The 18,016-nt window shown below is 51.4% G+C and overlaps 3 protein-coding genes across 5 annotated transcripts; 1 reads left to right on the top strand and 2 right to left on the bottom strand.

Moving 5' to 3' along the window:
* Nucleotides 1-84: 84 nt before the first annotated feature.
* On the bottom strand, nt 85-11,379 carry LOC120961618 (E3 ubiquitin-protein ligase Nedd-4). Of its 3 annotated transcripts, none has more exons than XM_040385479.2 (7): nt 10,458-11,379; nt 6,738-6,899; nt 5,968-6,633; nt 4,817-5,404; nt 2,891-3,747; nt 2,109-2,801; nt 85-2,020 (listed from the first exon to the last, which is right to left on the bottom strand). In XM_040385479.2, the coding sequence occupies exons 1-7, from the start codon at nt 10,566-10,568 to the stop codon at nt 1,918-1,920; spliced, it is 3,180 nt and encodes a 1,059-aa protein (XP_040241413.2). In that variant the 5' UTR covers nt 10,569-11,379; the 3' UTR covers nt 85-1,917. The 3 variants fall into 3 exon arrangements, with proteins under 3 accessions (XP_040241413.2, XP_040241414.2, XP_040241415.2); XM_040385480.2 differs by lacking the exon at nt 10,458-11,379 and adding an exon at nt 7,336-10,428; XM_040385481.2 differs by lacking the exon at nt 4,817-5,404 and having other exon boundaries at nt 10,458-11,377.
* A 210-nt stretch (nt 11,380-11,589) lies between these two features.
* Nucleotides 11,590-13,231, top strand: LOC120961620 (DALR anticodon-binding domain-containing protein 3). Its single transcript, XM_040385484.2, has one exon. It carries the CDS (start codon nt 11,765-11,767, stop codon nt 12,983-12,985), a length of 1,221 nt encoding a protein of 406 aa, XP_040241418.2. The 5' UTR covers nt 11,590-11,764; the 3' UTR covers nt 12,986-13,231.
* Nucleotides 13,232-13,341: 110 nt separating this feature from the next.
* Nucleotides 13,342-16,055, bottom strand: LOC120961619 (enhancer of mRNA-decapping protein 3). The gene is made up of 2 exons (XM_040385483.2): nt 14,098-16,055; nt 13,342-13,996 (listed from the first exon to the last, which is right to left on the bottom strand). Exons 1-2 carry the CDS (start codon nt 15,428-15,430, stop codon nt 13,680-13,682), a joined length of 1,650 nt encoding a protein of 549 aa, XP_040241417.2. The 5' UTR covers nt 15,431-16,055; the 3' UTR covers nt 13,342-13,679.
* Between the last annotated feature and the right edge of the window lie 1,961 nt (nt 16,056-18,016).

Raw genomic sequence — 18,016 nt, 5'->3', positions numbered from 1 at the left:
AGTAGGTGAGTTTAGTTAAATTCATTCAACAAAATTTTTTTATGTTTCTTTCAAATCGCTCGAAAAGTTCACTACTCATCTCACTTCCAGCAACCGATTTGTAATGCTTTATTACTGTTCTCTTGTGTATTTTTTTATACCAAATATTACAACTAGCATCACTTTTGTATGTGTTTCCGCTTCTCGTTTACTTCAATTCCCACTTTAAATTTCATACTTCAACCGCTTCTTTTATACTGTTTCGCTCCGTTTTCTCGATCGAATAAAAATAAACATATATCAATTGTGCAAAAATTAGCCCACCGGATGCAACGACGGCGACCGTCGCGCGGTTGCTAACTAAATCACTACACCAACGGTACGTGGACAACAGGATTTGCGTACTGATTACCGCACGATAGTTCTACTACTAAGGATAGTATAGTATAGAGGATGGATAAGAGGGGTGGCTTTTTTTTTGGGGAGACGGTGGCGGTGGCCACCAGCAACATTTTGGCGTAATTTTACAACGCACACTTTTAACACCTTCTTCTTCTTCTTCTTCTTGGCGTAACGACCTATGCGGCCATGTCGGCCATTACAGGGGTTAGGGAATTATTGAGAACCACGCAGAAGGAGTCCTTGCTACGGGGTTTTTTTTGACACACCTTATCGTATCCCACTAATCACGTTTAATTATTGTGCGCCGAACAAGTCAAGGGAGAACAGGAGAGATACGGCGGTTGTTCCTCAATTCTCCGGCATAATCTTTTCACGAAGATTAACTGTAAAGCTATTGTTGCCGTTTTGCGGGTCGTTGGTGTGGGGTGGCCTGGCTACTGCTGCTGCTGCTGTTAGTGGCTAAATCCATAAGTAACGATAGCTCTACGTCCTTATTTTCCTACGACACTTTCCACACAGAGCGCCACAGAGCTCCCGATAAATAATACGTGCACCGGACTTCTCCCTGTGCTTGCCTTGTTCCTACGGATTCAACCTCTGGTTTTCTAACCCTTTTCAAATATATTTTGGTGTCTGTGTGTGCGCGTGTGTTTGTGTGATGCAAACGAAAGTGTGTATGTGTGCTTCTTAAAAGTCTACCGATCTCCGCTGCAAGATGAAATTAAAATCAATCAACTATACAATACACAACCCAATGAAACGTTTCGGAATCGCGTGTGGTTTTGCCTGTCCTCGTTTCCGTGTGTTAAATGGGTGTGTTTTTGTGAAGTTTTCTTTTTTTTTTACACAAAAGTGCGTTTAAAAACATTTAAAGGAACGACAGAGAAACGTAGCTGAAGGCACTAATCCTCTTATCAAAACCATAGAAAGCGCCAATTACGCAACATGCACTTGACAGGCGGGCATGTGGTCTCTTCTGTTGGTTGCTTCTCTACTTTAATACGGTTAGGATAACATGCTCCTAAAAATAGTGCACTTCCTGTACTGTCCCCTGATTCTGCCTTCACTGCTCACTCCGATGTACAACCATTTTGCTCGGTTTCGCAAAAAAAAAAAACACCCGAGAGCGGGCTGATAAATAGTTATTTTCTTTTAGTTTAACGTACCGTGTTCTATCTCTTCCTTAACAGGCGATCTGATTTATAATTAATCTTCTACCACGGAATGTGTTGGGTCGTGGGTGTGTATCAATGCACGAGTAGAGTCATTTACCTATGGCTTTCCGTTTTGCGTATTTGCGCATTACCAGTGGGAACCGGCCAGCTCCAGCTTGGGACATGGGAAACATGCCATTTAAACACATCCACCACCAGCGTGGGCACCAAAAATTACAAAAAAGGCATTAAGATTGCCTTAATCTCAAACAAAACAAAAAAACCGCTTCGTGCAGGTATACGTGCCACAATGTTGTCGCGGAGTTGCATGTCCTACTCGTGTTCCAGTATTGTTCCGCAGCATGGGGGGGGGGGAGGCGCATTAATCGACGCCGGCAAAACCTTGGCTGCCCTCGATTGCGCTGATTAGCTTTTCCTTTAGCTGGGCGTAGCTCTCGTACGGCGGCAGATCCAGCCGGTTGAAGCTGCGAATAGAGAACAACGTTAGCGTCACATTGTGCTGAATTGTGCAACCAAGAGGGGGAGGGGCACTGTGCACCGCACTCTACTTACCAGGTATGGGCGCGCGGGAAATTGTTCACCGTGCCCCACTTCTCGATCGTAAACAGCTGCGGCCCGTTCGAGCCGTACAGCTCCTTGAACCCGTTCATGGGAACGCGCGACGTGCCGGTCACGAACTGCAGCAGCCGGGAGCGCATTTCATTGTTGAAGGACAGAACGGCGCGCCAGAACCACTGCACCACCGCATGGTTCGCGTAGTAGTCGCCCTTGTACATCGTGTTCTTCTTCCAGTCGTTCACGTCGATGCTCTGGATGCCGCACATCAGCAGCTCCAGCTCGTTCTCGTCGAAAATCTTGAGCAAATGCAGCGGCACCAGCGAGCTGACGCCCTCCAGGAACGCTTGCATCTGGTCCTTGACGCGCGCCTCGAACCGCCAGTCGATCACGAGCCGGATGTACTCGTCCTTGTTCTCGTTGCTCACCTCCAGATCGGCCCCGTTCGGTTTCAGCTCGCGCTGGTTCGTCGTGCCGAAGCTTTCCTCGTCCACGCTGAACGTAAGCATCAGCGTGCTGGGATCGTTCTCCTTGATGTAGAGCAGCGAGTTGTAGTACTCCGTGTCGACCGCCTCCATGTCCTTCAGGTCGATCGACTTCTGCAGCATCATCTTGTAGAACGGTCGGATGAAGAACGCATCCAGCAGCTTGCCATGGTAGATTGCCATGCCCGCAATGCGCCCGATAAACCTGGAAAGCCGAATCACAAATCACAAATCGATTAGACCGCGCGTTGCGGGGCTAGGATTCTAATCTTTCGCTCTCTCTCTCTCTCTTACCGGAAGTAGTTCAAATGCTCCTCATTGCACAGCCCACTGTTGGGGTTGATCTGCAGTGTGTAGTTGTCCATCGCCGAGTACTCAAACAGGCCGTAGTACGGGTTGAACATCTCCTTCGACAGCAGGTAGAACCACTCGCGCGCCAGCCCCCCATAATCCAGCCCCGTCTCGCCCTCGAACTCGACCCACAGCTTCGTCTTGAGCAGGTCGAGCCGCGTGACCGAGTTGATGACGCGATACGAATCCTCCAGTATGGACGCCCGCCGCACCTTGATGTCGATCTTATTTGGCACGTTGCTCGGTTTCTGCAGCTGGCTCTTGAAGTACTCGTACTTCTGCTTGTAGTCGCGCGAGTACGGTACCGCCTGGCCAGCGATCTTTGGATTGGACAGCCGCGGATCGTCCCACTGCGTCGTGCGCGTGTTGTGATCGATGAAGAACGTGCGCCCGTCGCTGTGCACCCGCTCCTCCCAGCCCTCCGGCAGTGGTCCCAGGTTGTCGTCCGAGGAGCGCGAATCGCCCCGGCTGCCGTGGCCGCTGCCGGCGGTCGATCCAGCACCGCCGGCCGCAACCCCGTCGGACCCGGCGGCGCTCGGTATCGGGCTGGCCAGGCCGGTGCGCGGATCGACCCACGAGGTGGTTTTGTTAATGTGATCGATAAAGAACAGCCGCCCGTTCGACGCTACCTGGACGGCCCAGCCGGGCGGTAGGCCGGTCGCGTTCGGCTGTGCCGCCGGTGCCGGAGTCGTTGGATGACTCGGTGAGGTCGGCTGTACGGCCACCGCATTGTCCGGTCGGTTGGGCGTCGTCGCTGCGGTTTGTTCACTACCGATGGAAGACGTTGCAGTTTCACTGACCTGCGGGGGAAGGGGAGAGCCGAGATTGCCGGGAGAAAGTGAGTACGTGGTGTACTTGTGCTTGCTGCGTAGAAATGTGTCATTTTCCCACATTTTCCACGATTGCATGCAATACCGGGTTTAACAGGAGTTCCCATAGCTGTGGGACACTTTGTTGACTCTTTCCTATATGAAAAGAGCTTAATGTAATGGGAATTTCGCTCTACAGCACTCTTGTTACACAAAACCAATAGGAATTTCCAAGGAGCCTGTCCAGAAAGTGTACCATAGAGTCCAATTTCCATAATATGAAGTTCACATCCCATAAAAAAGTGTCGAGGAAGTGTTCCACAACTATGAGAACCCCTGGAAACCTCTGTAAGTGTGTAACGAAATAAAAACGGCTAAGTAACTTCCACCCCTCCCTAGTGCTCCCCAAACGTGTATAGCGTGTAGCGAGTATGAGAAAACAATCTGGATGATGATGATGATGATGATACATACACAACCCGTAACCATGGTAAATGATCAAGTGTGAAATAATTGAACAAAGTTACAGGAAGACCGTCACCTAGGTCCCGTATATCTCCCTACCACCTTCAGCACGGGATTAGAAGGATGGTAACAGAGAGAGAGAGAGAATATTGTTGAGAAGAAGACAGATAGAGAGGATGAATAGGATATGGAGGTAGTAGAGTTAATCTATGTACGAAACGCACGCTACACTGCCACCGTTAGTAATTTTGACATGCGAGCTCTACCTTCATTGCGATCGTTTCTGGCCGCAAACTACGCTCACCACTACTCCACAGTACATGAAATCAGTATCGAATCGGATGGTTAAAGGTAAGGGTTAAGCTGTAGTAGCGACTAGCTAAGCAGCGGTAGCAGAAAGAGGACGCGCTATGAGGGTTATGAAATGAGGGTTATTGAAGAGGGTTAAACAGCAAGAAACGGGGCGAGATTGCACACTGGCAGCTCGTTGGTGAGCGATGCAACAAACAAAGTTAGAAACCAGCCGGAGACGCTTTGCACCCTCCACTGGCGCACAACAAAAGGAGTAAAAAAAGAAACGGAACATTCAACAAACCTCCCGTGGAACAGTGGACGGGGCGCCGCCTTCCGCACTTCCATTGACCGGCGCGCTTGCGTTTGGCTGTTCGTCGTCAGCCGTTGCGATAGGTGCGGACGGACCAGGCGTGGTGTCTCCCGCTTCGCCGCTGCTTGCTTCGATCGCGGTCGCCTGTGCACTTTCGCTGCTGCCGGGTGACGATCGGCGTCGCTGGCTCGGTACCGGCGTGCCGACGGGACTGGCGCGGGCCGACGACGCTGACGAGCCGCCGCCGCCGCCTCCGGGTGGGGGCGGAGGTGCCGGACGTATCGGGCGTATCGACGTACCGCCCGCCCCACTGCTAGCAATCGAAGCGACCGAGGGCGATGGCGACAGCCCGACCGTCAGTTCCGCGTCATCGCCGCGCGGTGCACTGGCGGGACGTTCCGGAGTGGCCACCGCCGTGCCCCGGCCTCCACCGTCGCCGGACTGCGCCATCAGCGTAGATAGGAGCGGGTGGTCGGCCGCGAGCACCATCGGTGAGCCGATACCGGGGGCGCCCGACCTATTCCCGACCGCCGCCGCGGTGGTGTCGCCATTTTCCGAAGTAATACTGACAGTGTCGGCCTTGAATAGGGAGAGCGGGGTAAATATAAACACGGGATGGGCGTACAGGTGGAATAAACGAGATGCGAGATGCGGATTGAATGCGTGTGGGAATTACACAAGATGGACGCGGCGAGAGAGACAGGGGTTCGCCGGACAAGTCGCGCAGCGCGTGGCGATACTGACGTGGTACAAAAAACAAACGTTTGTGGCAGTAGGACGCGCAATGGAAGAATGTTCGGCCCTGTCGATGGACATTTAAGCATGTCTCGATGTCTTGTTTTTCAAAAGCAATGTTTTTTTTTTGTGATTTTGGCCACATTTATATGTAGATTCGTGGATAAAACTCTGCACCACATGAGATATGACTACATATTAGGAAGAGACAAGAATGATTTTCAAACTGTACCCACTTTTGGTACGTCTCCGATAAATACAAACATTTCAGCACAGCCACATTAGCGAAAGGATCAAAAACCAGAAACAAAACATCTCACCTAAAAAAAACTCCTTGCGCATAAAAACAAACCCCCCGGAATATGATGATCCTGTGCACACAACCCGCTCAGGACACGTGGTCTTACCATGCTCGTGTTGTTGCTACCGCTGCCTCCATTGTCGGGATCGTTGCTGATGTGGAAGCGGCGCTGGAACGCGGCCACCATCTCGTTCAGCCCGGGCTGGGACGGGCCAATGGTGGGCCGCTCCCACTGCGTGGTGCGCGCGATATGGTTCACGTAGTACATCCGGCCGACCGGATCCTGCCGCACCTCCCAGCCGGGCGGCAGCGCATCGTTCGGCTGCGCCGTCAGCGATGCTAGCTGGTGCAGCCGGTGCTGCGGATGCTGTGGATGGTTCAGGGGCAGCTGCTGCTGCGGGTACAGGCCGGCGTTGCGGTGCGCCGCCAGCGGTGTGCTCGTGGCCGATGCCCGATTGCTGCCGCCGATCGCCGAGCGGGTGCGCCCGATCGCCGGATCGTCGTCGCGCATGATCGCGTGGTACAGCTCGAGCGTGCCGCGCACCTTCGTGCTGACGCGCAGGCTGGACTGGCGCTTGGCCCGCAGCGTGTACCGCTGCGGTGCGATCGTGCGCTGGTCGCTCTCGTGCGGCAAATTGATCAGCGTCAGATCGACCAGCCCCATGAAGCCGTCGCGCGTCAGCCGATTCTCGTCGAACACCTGAAACACCAGCTTGTGCTCGTTCGGTTTGACGCGAAACACAAACTCCTCGTTCCAGACCGGGTTCAGCGTCTGCGGGGGGAGGAGGATGGCAAAGGGGTGCGATTAGATGTGGTTAGGAAGGGGGGGGGGGGGGATAAAGGGATTCGAGAATCGGGGCCAGGATTACTACCTACCCTTCGTTTCGTTTTCGTCACCATGTGGTCCACGTTGACGTCGCCGGTGATGGTGTTCTGCTCGATCTTCACGTAAGGATCGCTGTAGCCAAAGATGTCCTTCTTGGCCAGCCCGCTCGCCCCCAGGACCCGGATGCGTACGTAGCATACATCTTCCTCGTTCTGTGCGATTTGTTGTTCGATCGGTAGCATCAACGGCATCACCAACACCAGCAACGATTGATGATGCAACAGGGTCGGCCCGATAGAAGGTCCGAGAAAAGGGAGAGACAACGAGAAAGAAAGTACATTAGCAAACTCATATTTCTGGAGGAAGAAAGTCACAGCAATCCCGGAGGTACGACGGAGCGGGATTGATTTGCAAAAAAGAAAAGCAAAAAGAAACTAATCAATAAAAACGCACAACCACACAAGTGCACTGGCAGATTTCATTAATCACGCGCGCGCGTTTCCGCTGCTGCTTCCCTTGCTTATCAAGCAAATCCCTGTCGGCACGACCAAAATAATCACAATCTGCGAATATGGTGGAAAATTGTGCTATAACCCATCCAGCCTGGGGGGGGAGTAGAAAGAATCTAATTTCACAATCAATGCCTACCAAGTTGATCAACATCCCGGTTCGCGTCATTTCGTTCGATTTGTTGGTTGCCGCGGGGAACCTCCCTTCAGAACACTATAACCCCCTCCCCTTAGGTCACTCCGATTCGCTTCCTTTCGCTTCTCTATCGTTTTTGGTCGCACTTAATTTTGAGTCACTGAAATGTTTACCCCATCGGGGTCACTTTCCTTCGCCTTCTTCTCAAAGAACACAATTATACAGGGGGCCCCGCGTGCAGCTTCGCTGCGCTGCACGAAAACGCAATTTTTCCACCCGGATGAAACACAACTGGCAGCCAGTTTTGCAACAAGCAGCAGCAAAACCCGCGGTAACATCTGCTCGCAACCATGTACACGCACCCGACTCAGCCCTCCGACTCTTCGACGCACACACAATCGCCGCCACAAACGACTCTCACTGCACACTTGCGGACTTTTGGTAGTGTGCGAGCGTTGGAGCCTGACCGAGGCCGGCTGACCGACCGACCGACCGACCGACCGAATGTGCACACTGTGTTGTGTGTGGTGCTATTTCTGGTTCTACTACACAGTACTCTGCCTTGCTGTCTATCGCTCAACCGGGCCTGTAAGTGTGTGCGCGGTTGGTGGTGGCGATACTGGTCGTGGTACATTACACGCAGAGGATATCGTAGCAGGCGTCGTTGTTGTCGTCGCTGCCGGGTGCTGAGAGGGTGCTGTCTGCTGGGGTGGCTTGCCTAGATCAGTGTTGGTGAGAGCGTCCCTACTTAGAGCGGTCCCTTTAGTCGCTGCGTGTGCGTTTTACTCAACTCGCCCCGTGATAAACGAACGTAACTGTAGAGGAGAGCAGGTAGCGGCTGGGCTAAGGGTGTCCATCCAAATCCATCCACTACATGCTAAGGACGTGAAGCAAGAGATTCGAGAGATCACACATACTAGCTCTGCAAGGTTTTTTTTACACCGAAAACCCTCTCTGCACTCGACGCTTATCACCGATAGTGAATGACAGATAAGGGCAGCGTGACGAGGGAATACACTTGTCCGCCTTTCCTTCACACCCGGCTACCCATACTGTACAGCGCAAGTTGTGTATGTTATCCTGCGTCATCAACCGGACACCGGAAAGGGTTGCCGCCACACTACTGTGTTCAAGCCAGCAGCTACTGGTAGCCCAAAACAAGTTGCTCGCATGCCACTCTGTTACAGTGGCCCTTGCAACGCTGACTCACAGCCACGATAAACGCCGTTTATCGTTTATCGGCGTTGATTTGGAAATTAAGCCACCCGGGATTAAACGTGGTGAGAAAATCCCATCTCACTGCTCTTGGCTTTGTGGCAAGATAAGTCAAGAGAAGGGCAGCATGGGGGAAGAATCGATTCTGCGTGGCAGCATATCAGTGTGCGTGCGTGTGTCTTTGAATCGGGATTAAGGGAGAGAACAAAAAAAAGATAGCCCAGTTGAGCTACGGCTCCCGTTAACGTGGGTGCCGTGTCTTGTGATGTACAACGATTTGGACATTTGAAAACGTAAACCTGCCAAAGTGTTTGTTAGACGACGGGGTAAATATTTGCACACAAACGCTCCAAAAGTCTCTTCCTAGATATTGATGGGGAACGTAACAAGAGAGATAGAGAGAGAGAAACAGCGAGCTGAAGTTTGTGAGTGTGTATAAATATATCACAAATTAGTATTTCACGGTGTGGAACAGGTGACAACCAGTTTCCGTGCGAGCGACCGTGAGCATTATTAGCGCACCACGCACCGCCAGTTGGTGTGTAGCTTCGCGCCGGCAACGATCGCGGAAATACCCAATAATATCTCCAATGTGTTGGTTCGAACTAGAAGCGTACCGGTGTGAGAGTGTTGGAGTGTTAGCGTGTTAGAGCATCATTTTTTTAACCCAAAATTCTGTACCGGCAACGACATTTTGGCCTGCCAAATTGTACCTAAGAAGATTGGGACGGAAGAATTGTTTGTTAGGCATACTGAAGCAGCACAGTGCAACGAGAAAGGGCAAAAGTTACAGAAAAAAATTAAAATTAATTTAACTAAAAAAGGATTCAGTACCCACCATGAGCCCAATGTGCCCATCTATGTTCCGACTATCAGTGTGGGCTAAAAGTTCTGAGCGAGTGATAAGGTTTGACAGCAGATGCATTTCGGATGATCATAAATCCCGTTGTCAACCTAAATCGATGCCCTTCCTTGACCATCTACGCCTGCTAAGTGGTCGAAAAGGCAAAGACGAACCTAACTTTGGCAAACATTGAATCGCCTCCAATGACGTCAGTTGTGAAAGTGCTTCCATTATCAATCAATTCAATTGTGCCAATAGCTCTCTTGCTCTACCAAACTTCCCATCGGCTTATCGGTTTACATATTAGTGATAACGATTTTCGCATCATCAGCATTTTTGCACCAAACAGATACGGCTTTGGTTCAAAATGGTTGTGTCAAATGGTCTCAATAAGCCGCATGATTGCCTTTCTCTTGTGTCACTTTGTGTTTTGTTTTGTGCCACAACCCGACAGTCCATTGGCCCCTTCCCGTGGGGAAGGGAAGCGAAGGGAGGGCTTCGCTAACAGTAAGCTAGCATACGTTCGTCCACGTGAGAGATGATGCTGACAACAATCATTTCCCATTCTGCACACCTTCCTTTTCCCACACGCACATCACGCTGAAGTGCTTCATCCGCTGGGCGAGCAGTGCCGACCGAACCGATAGGTGTGTTTTCCTCCCCGTGAACCGTAACATCCAGCCTGCGGGGCTATCTTATCAGTGCATCCACCACCAGGCCTATCATCATTCTTCCAACAGCTTTAGATAGTGTCCACATGAAGCAGTGTGTGTGTTTGTTTTTTTTTTTGCTCTTCTGATACTACTTGCCGTAATGCGACACACGTTTCAAAATTCATCCCCACCGGGATTGCAACACGGGGAAAACGGGAAACGATGTCGTCCCCTTTGTGCGATGAAAAAAGCCGTCGTCGACTCGCATGCCGGAAGCGATGTGCTAGAAGAGGCCCTTTTTTTCGCAGCATCAGCGTCTTTTGTGAAAATGTCCTCGGTCGGGAACAATCAACCCGTCGCGAACGGACCAACACCAACACATCCTTAAAAGCCCACCCCCTTCCTCTACTTACAGCGGTAAAGAGTGATCCTCGGGGCGTGTGGGACGACAGGGCCGGGCTCGAGCCGTAGCTCGAGTTGCCCACGGACTGGGCCCTTCGCCGCGGTGGTCGCTGCGGTGTCATGCCGTTTAACCCGATAGTCTGCGCCGGACCGGAACCGGACGGTGACGGACCGTGCGGCGATAGTAGTAGTAGCGTCGTCTGAATGCTGCTCTGGGCTGCGATCGCATGCCCGTCCTGGGTGGAGTGTTTCACGCCGCCACTACCAGCTGCACCACGGTATTGTTGCGCCGGACGATACGGTTGGATGGATTAGTCATCGAGCGAAGTGCGGCAGTGCGGCGGAACGGGTTTGCGCTGCACTGGAACAGGGGGGAACACGGGGAGGGGTTTGCACATGCCACTACCCCGCTCATGCACGCTTCACACTGGGTGCTGGGGGGTGCATCCCACGACAGAGTTTTGCACCGACAAATGGGGTGGGAGGGCTGTACTCGCCCGATTATGCACTTACGCGGTCCGCTCCACGACCTTTTCCCCCCGCTACTCCCTAGAACAATGCTTTTGTACTGCGTAGCCTTTTGCTTTGCCTGATGGTGCTAGGGGCTAATGTTGGTGGCCGAATCTTGCGAACACGCACGACCCTTTTTTTCTCACTCAGCCTGCTGCGCGTGCAATGAATCACGAGAAATTACACAGAATCGCATCCGCTCAGGTTGTGCCCGTGGGGGAGGAGCCCGAGATGCATCGCACGATGCTGCAAGGAGACACCACACGCACCCGATCAATGCACCGGAAACGAAAACTGCTACGAAATTCCCCCACCGTGGCCCGAGCGGTGGTATGTGGGGCTAATTTCTTTATGTTCTTCCACACTTTGGTCCCGTTCCGCACGATGTTCTTTCGGTCGCAGTTTTTTTTTGTCTCCTCTCCTCCGCTGCGTAGTGTTGACAGCTGATGCGAAACATAGCCGGCCAAGGTTGCTGCACATAGAGCACGCGTGGATGCTGTTTTTGGCACGAACGTGTAGTGGAGTGGTGCAGAGAGGTAATTCAATTATTAAAATGGGTGTAACAAATTATTTTTCAGTTTTTTCCGCTCATTTTATAATAGTTTTGGAACTCAATTTGAATCAAATGTAAATGTTTATACGAATCAGACGTTAGACACCTTTGCCTCCCCGTACACCTTGGTACTCCCGCATCGACACGAAATGTCATGTTTGTTTACATCGCTCGCGAACAGCTTCTATTCGTCTTTCAACTGTTGATCGCGCTGCACGGGACTACAACACTCATTCAAACTGCAAAGCAAACGAAATGGAAGGAATTCTAACGAAAACCGAGAAGCTGCTGCACTCCTATCTGCAAGATCGGGGCCACACCCCCGTCATAAAACTGCTGGACAAAAACCTCTGCCAGATGGGCGATCTGCTCGTGCAGAGCAAAGCCGACAGCGCGTTGACCCTGGACGAGCAGGCCCTGCTTACCGCGAGCAGGGAGTGGCCCCTGCCGTTCGGTGCCATTTCCATCGCCAATAACGTGGCGCACATTTGGTTCGATCGGGTCGCCGCATTTCGGGCCACGCTGGCCGAGAAAGAATGGCAAGCCGATGCTCGTGCACCGACCGCCGGCCCCATCTACATCGAAGCACCGACCAGCAAAGAGTGGACCACCATGTCGTTGACGGAATTCCGGGCCGACATGCTGCGAACGGTGGTGAAAAATTGTTTCCAGCACGCCGGATACACCGTGGTTCAGGCGGGCGAGGAGCAGCTGGCCGATTGCCCGACCGCGAACGCTACACGCGTGAAGATTGTGCAGCAAAAGAGCAAAGCGGTGCCGGAGCAGTGTATCGAGCTGCTGTGCGGCAGCGTGCTGACGGGCAGCGAGATACAGAACGCGGCCCAGTACATCGGTCTGCGCGCGAATGACATGCAGCTTATCGCGCAGCACCGGTACGGGTTGCGGCTGCCGGATATGAGCAAACTGCAGCGGCTCGTGTCGAGCCTCGGGCGGTCGGCGGCCATGGTCGACATGCTGCACACCAGACACACGCACGTGATCGACATGCGCAGCCAGCAGGGCATACTGCGCAACCAGTGCTCGTCGAAGGGCGCCTCCTTCATCATGTACAATTACGCCCGGCTGGCGTCGATCCTGCGCAAGCACACCGAGCTGGTGGAGCAGGGCGCCGGCACTGCCATACCGCCGGTGGCCGACATTGACTTCTCGCTGCTGACCGACCCGGACGAGTGGCTGCTGCTGTACGCGTACCTGATGCGCTTCCCGCACACGATCCAGCAGACGATCGGGTACGGCCAGCCGGACGGACGGATCGCACCGTACCACCTGCTAAACTTTACGCTGTGCCTGATCAAGTGCCTGAGCAAGTATTACCGCAGGGTTAGAATCTTAACGGAGAACAGACCACGGCTGCAACCGGTCATGCTGGCCAGATTGTGCCTCATCCGCTCGCTGTTCGATATGCTGCGGGTCATACTGAACATACTGGATTTGGAGCCCGTCGAGGAGATGTAGAAACGCGTTGTGCACGTTCGTTGAGGCATGGGAGGAGAAGAACTACTATTTACCAGCTCGCAGGAGCGCCCTATTTTAAGCTTGACTGTTGTTACAATCGACATTGTGTATATTTTGAAAAAAAAAAAAAAATGTCTCAAAGAATCAGCCATACAAATGAGATGATGGCACTGCTTACGGTGTCGACACCATACTTTTTTTTTCAATAAAATTGAAATAAATCAAAAAAAGAATGCATTTTATAAATCGCGCCTTATCTGATGTCTGACAATAGAAAGAAAGTCCGTTGCTGTAGTGTGCGCAGTACAAAACGAGCACGAAACGTTTCTTTCGCGCTAAGTAAATCAATTCCATGGTTTGCTGTGTTTTGCCGGGAGGTTATGTGGGGGGTTTGGTTTGCCTTGTTTATTGCAGAAGAATTTTCACTCGAGTCTATTTTACGTTTGTGGTCGGAGCATTTCAGTTTTCTTTTTGCATTTCTAATCGGAACAGGATGATTCGGAATTTTAATGTCTCTTCCATTGGTGTAGGAGCTGGTAGGTGTTGTACCTTTTTTGATCGAAGACGTAAATAAAACGGAAATAAAAGTGTTGTTCTCCGCATGGAAACGGAAACGCTGTCTATAAATCTCTCTCGCTCACTGTCTCTCTCTTTCTCCCTCTTTCTATCTTGTCATGGGTGCCCGTCCGTCATCTTACTCGTCCTTTCTTCGGTGGATCGGAATGACAAACTTGTCGAACGGGCTTTTGTACGTGATGCCGGCACGGCGGAAGATTTGATTCGGGATGCCCAGGTTGCACAGGTACAACCGCCCGCAGGCATCGTTCTGGTCGATCCCGTCCAGCGGTAGGATGGGCAGTATCGAACATTTGATCGAGACACCCTCGAGACCGGCCCCGGGCGGATCGATCGCTAGCACCGGCGCCCGGCTGTAGCTGATCCATTTGCGCAGCTGATCGGTCAGCCGCGGGTTCTGCACCGAGGCGATCACGAGATCGCACGGAGGTAGAGCTGTTGCCGAGGGGGGAGGGGAAGAAAAGAGAGAAAGAAAAGTATATAAGTATTTATGGATATTTTTTTTGTGGTTTTCGAACACCGCAACAAACGCTTACTATTAACATCAACGGAAATTTTGTTGCCCGTCGCCATGTACAGCGGAACCTCCGAGCTGTTCTGCGTCGCTTCCGTCAGCGAGCACAGGTAGACGACCGTCTCCAGCCCGTGGCTGGCCAGCTGCCGGGCAGTGGATATGCCAACCTCGTCCAGCTTGCCCTCGCACACGATCACAATCTTTGGCCACTGGTGCTGGTTGTTGGGCGTCAGGCGCCTCGATCCACCGAGCAGCTGGAGCGCCAGCTCGGTTGCACCACGGGCCAGGAAGTCGTGCTGCCGCTCCCGCGACAGTCCCATGCTGACCGCGTACTCCTCGACGGTGTGGCGCAGCGTGGCCGGTATCGACGGTATGACCAGCCCTTCGTCCGTCACGTACTCCTGCGCGTCGCGGGACGCCACACGCTGAACCACGATCTGCCGGTACTGGGCCGGTGTCGACACGAGCACATTCTCATCGTGCCGGTACTTGGTTTTGGCGGCCGAGGTGGGCGCATTGCGCTGCCGGGCGGCCGCCTCGGACGCCTTCGTCTGGTGCGCGTCGATTTCGTTCCAGATCGCCTGCTTGTCGAACAGGGCCAGATTCTTCTCGAAATCAAAGTCTCCCTCCATCTCGAGCGGATCGTCGTCCGGCGAGCCGAACGTGCTGTCCTTGGCCAGATTCTTCCGGCTGCGGGACGTTTTCCCGTTGCCGTTGCCACCGTTCTTCTTTGCGCTACCGTCCACGTGCGGTAGCGATTGGCTGACGGTGGCCACCGGCCGCCCGTTGCCGAACGATCCGACGAACCCGCCGGTGAACGACGACGCCATGTGGTTCTGGGCGCTGCCGTTGTTAATGTCGATCGGGTGGCTGCTGGCGGTGCTTTTGCCCTGCCCGACGACGGGTTGCGTCGTGTTGTTCGGTGTGTTTGCATACTTGCTTTGAGCGGGTGATTTGGTGGCCAGCTTGAATGCGCTGCCGGTTCCGTTCTGGAACTGTTGTTGCTGCTGCTGCTGCTGCTGCTGCTGCTGCTGATGTTGCTTGCCATTATTCATCAGCTTCAGCCCATCGTACTGGTCGTCCAGCGAGGTGACCATGCCCGAGTTGGCGGCCACCGTGGCCACCGGTTTCGACGGAATGCTGGGCACGTTGCTGCACGAGATCAGATCCAGCTTGGCAATGTCGACCGCACTGAGCGTCACCTCCACATTGTTCTTCTTGAGCGGTATCCCGTTCCGGACCGCTTTCGTGATGACCACGACGGACGGCGTGACGCGTTTGATGATACCCTGGAAAATGCCGATATCGTTCCGGCAGTGTATCGACACCGACTTGCCCACCCATTTGTCGGCCATTTTCGTGGTCGGTTTCCTGTTCGGGATGTTAATGTTCAGTTCGCTTACTTTGGACACAATGCAGTTGTTGGCGTCCTTTGTCGCCGAAAACAATGCGCACACGGTGTTGCGAGGAAAAGCTGACACAAAACGCGTGAATGTTGCGCGGGGTCACACGTAGGTCGCGGCGTCACAGTATTGGTAAAACGTACAGTTTAAGGTAAAAACACAAACGAATGAATGAAAGTAAACAAAAAAATAACTAAAACTAATCTTCACACATTTTCTACGCTCATCCGCACCACAAGAGAATACTGTTCGGGAAAAAAGGTGGCAAGCTCGGAGCTTGTTGGTACACAACAAATGTTCGCGAAAGTGTTCCTCTGCTTCACTTCTCTTCCTTCCGCTGTCCTTCCTAACACCCAGAACGCAACCACCCCTTTTTCCTTCGCGTTTTTTGCGTGATGGGGAAGGAAAGGGGGATGCACGGTGGAAACCGTCTTGCTCTTTGTTACAATCGTTCGTCCATAGAATTCACAACAGGGATTGAAATTGTTTCTTTTCAAAGTTATATCCACTTTTTCGCGTCACTGCTCTAGTCACATCATCACACTGTTTTCTTGTGTGCGAACTGTCCTGCTTCTTCCTTTTGTTTGTGCAAGTGAAGGCCCGTTTATACGGGTTGACGTTTGGCAAGTGTCAAATTTTAATAATTAAAAAGTACAAATATAATTATGAAAATTGACCGAAGTCATTGCAAAATTTAAAACTTTTCATAAGTGTGAAATGAAAAAGCTTAAAATTGAATAAATCAAAAAGCCTTAAGTGCTTTTTAATGGGCAAAGATTGACGTGGTTCCATGTAAACTCTCTTTAAGGCAGTACCCAAGAGCTGCTCGAATGAATTCGAGCACGAACTTTAGACTGTCCAGGCAAATTGTCAAGCTCCTGCGAAATCTTAAATTTGAAAATGAAGTTCTGACAAAAGTAGCAATTGGATGTTTGTCATATTTATTCAATTCACAATATCTACTTTTTTGGGCTGTGTCCTTCATAATTTTTGCACATCATGCGCACGTGGCTGATGTTTCAGACACTACAAGTTGCTCAATTCAACGAAGCACTCAAAATCTGTGCAAATCCATTCCTCGGCGGGTTATTGATTCGAGTGGCTCAATGCACAATTTCATGAAAGTGCCATGGACTGGGCAATGTTAAATTAATATATTTATTATTTCCCCATTACATTCATAATAGATATTTATATGACAGAATGTCCAAAAATCATGGCCTAGCATGAAACAAAGTCGGATAGCAAGTATGGCTTATTGGACCTCAAAAATTGGCGGTTCATGCGACGAATTTGAACTCAAGTTGCTCATCGATTTCCATCGTGAAGCTCAGCTGATTCAAAAATCGTTTCGTAACTGAGCGTTTGCGCGCTCTCAAACTGTTGCTTAGATACGAGCAACATTCTGAGTAACTTTTCTCATCCGGGTTACTGTATCCGTCTGTCCAGATTCGACTAACAACCTTTATCGACGAAGGCGGCCAAGAAACTGGTGGCTGGTCGTGTGAATTGAAATGTAAACAATTATCGGTCGCAAATTGGAAAGGTAAAGAATGGTCCAATTTTCCATGCGATTCCAGCCTAACAGAACACATTCGATGGCCATGTGACGAGAGCGTTCGCCTGCGAGTGTAGTCGATCGAGCTAAATCCCCTTTCCCCATAGAGCCACCCAAAGCTACCCAAACCAAACAGACTGCACAAAAACAAGAGCAAGGGGCTGGTGAAATTCTCACCGGTGTCGCGAATAGCGAAGGGCAAAAGCAACAGTTTTTCTGTGGCTCCAAGGCGTACAACTACTCTCCCTTCCCCGCGCTGCACAACCCCTCGGTCAGCAACGCAACTCATCACTGGGAGCGGGAATGTTATGCGATGCCTGCGAGAGCAAAAACATAAACAACATTCCACCCTCAAAGGCCACCCCGCGCAGCAGGGAAGCGAATGGTGGGGAAAAAGTGTAGCAAAAGAGAGTGAGAGAGAGAGAGAGTGTGTGTGCCGTTAGAAAATGCGGGGAGCAGCTGGGAGCAGGGCTGTCCAACTCGGTAGCTTGTAGCTTGAAAAAATCGTAGCAACGTTCTAGTGCTTTACTTTCTATGCACAAAAATCACAATAATTCTGCTAAGAAAGTGAATCATTTCACTCAGCGTACTGTCCCTTTAAGCTGGCTTTTATTTGCCTTCCGTTACTGCCCAAGCGCCACAGATTAAGCTTAAACGACTGGAAAATTGAATATCCATAGAAAAAAAATGAAAGCTCCACAGCTTCATTGGTTTGATCAATAGATGGCGTATTAAAACTGATTATTATATTGCTATCCTTTTCTTGCAATGTGTTTCGACAAGTTTCATCTTATCATGACCTATATAGCCTTCTAACTTTCCGAGCAAAAATCTATATGAATGGTCGTGTGGTCAGATACGTGGGTACCGACACCAACGACCATTACTCAAATCGCACTTGCTTCAGTGCTGGTGGTTACCATTGGAGTTTAGTATTTAAACAATCGTATCGCCGTTCTAGTTCTAGCGATGCATAACTT

The sequence above is a fragment of the Anopheles coluzzii genome, chromosome 2 (assembly GCF_943734685.1).
Source record: "Anopheles coluzzii chromosome 2, AcolN3, whole genome shotgun sequence".
Classification (NCBI taxonomy): domain Eukaryota; kingdom Metazoa; phylum Arthropoda; class Insecta; order Diptera; family Culicidae; genus Anopheles; species Anopheles coluzzii.
This window is presented reverse-complemented; position numbering and strand designations above follow the sequence as displayed.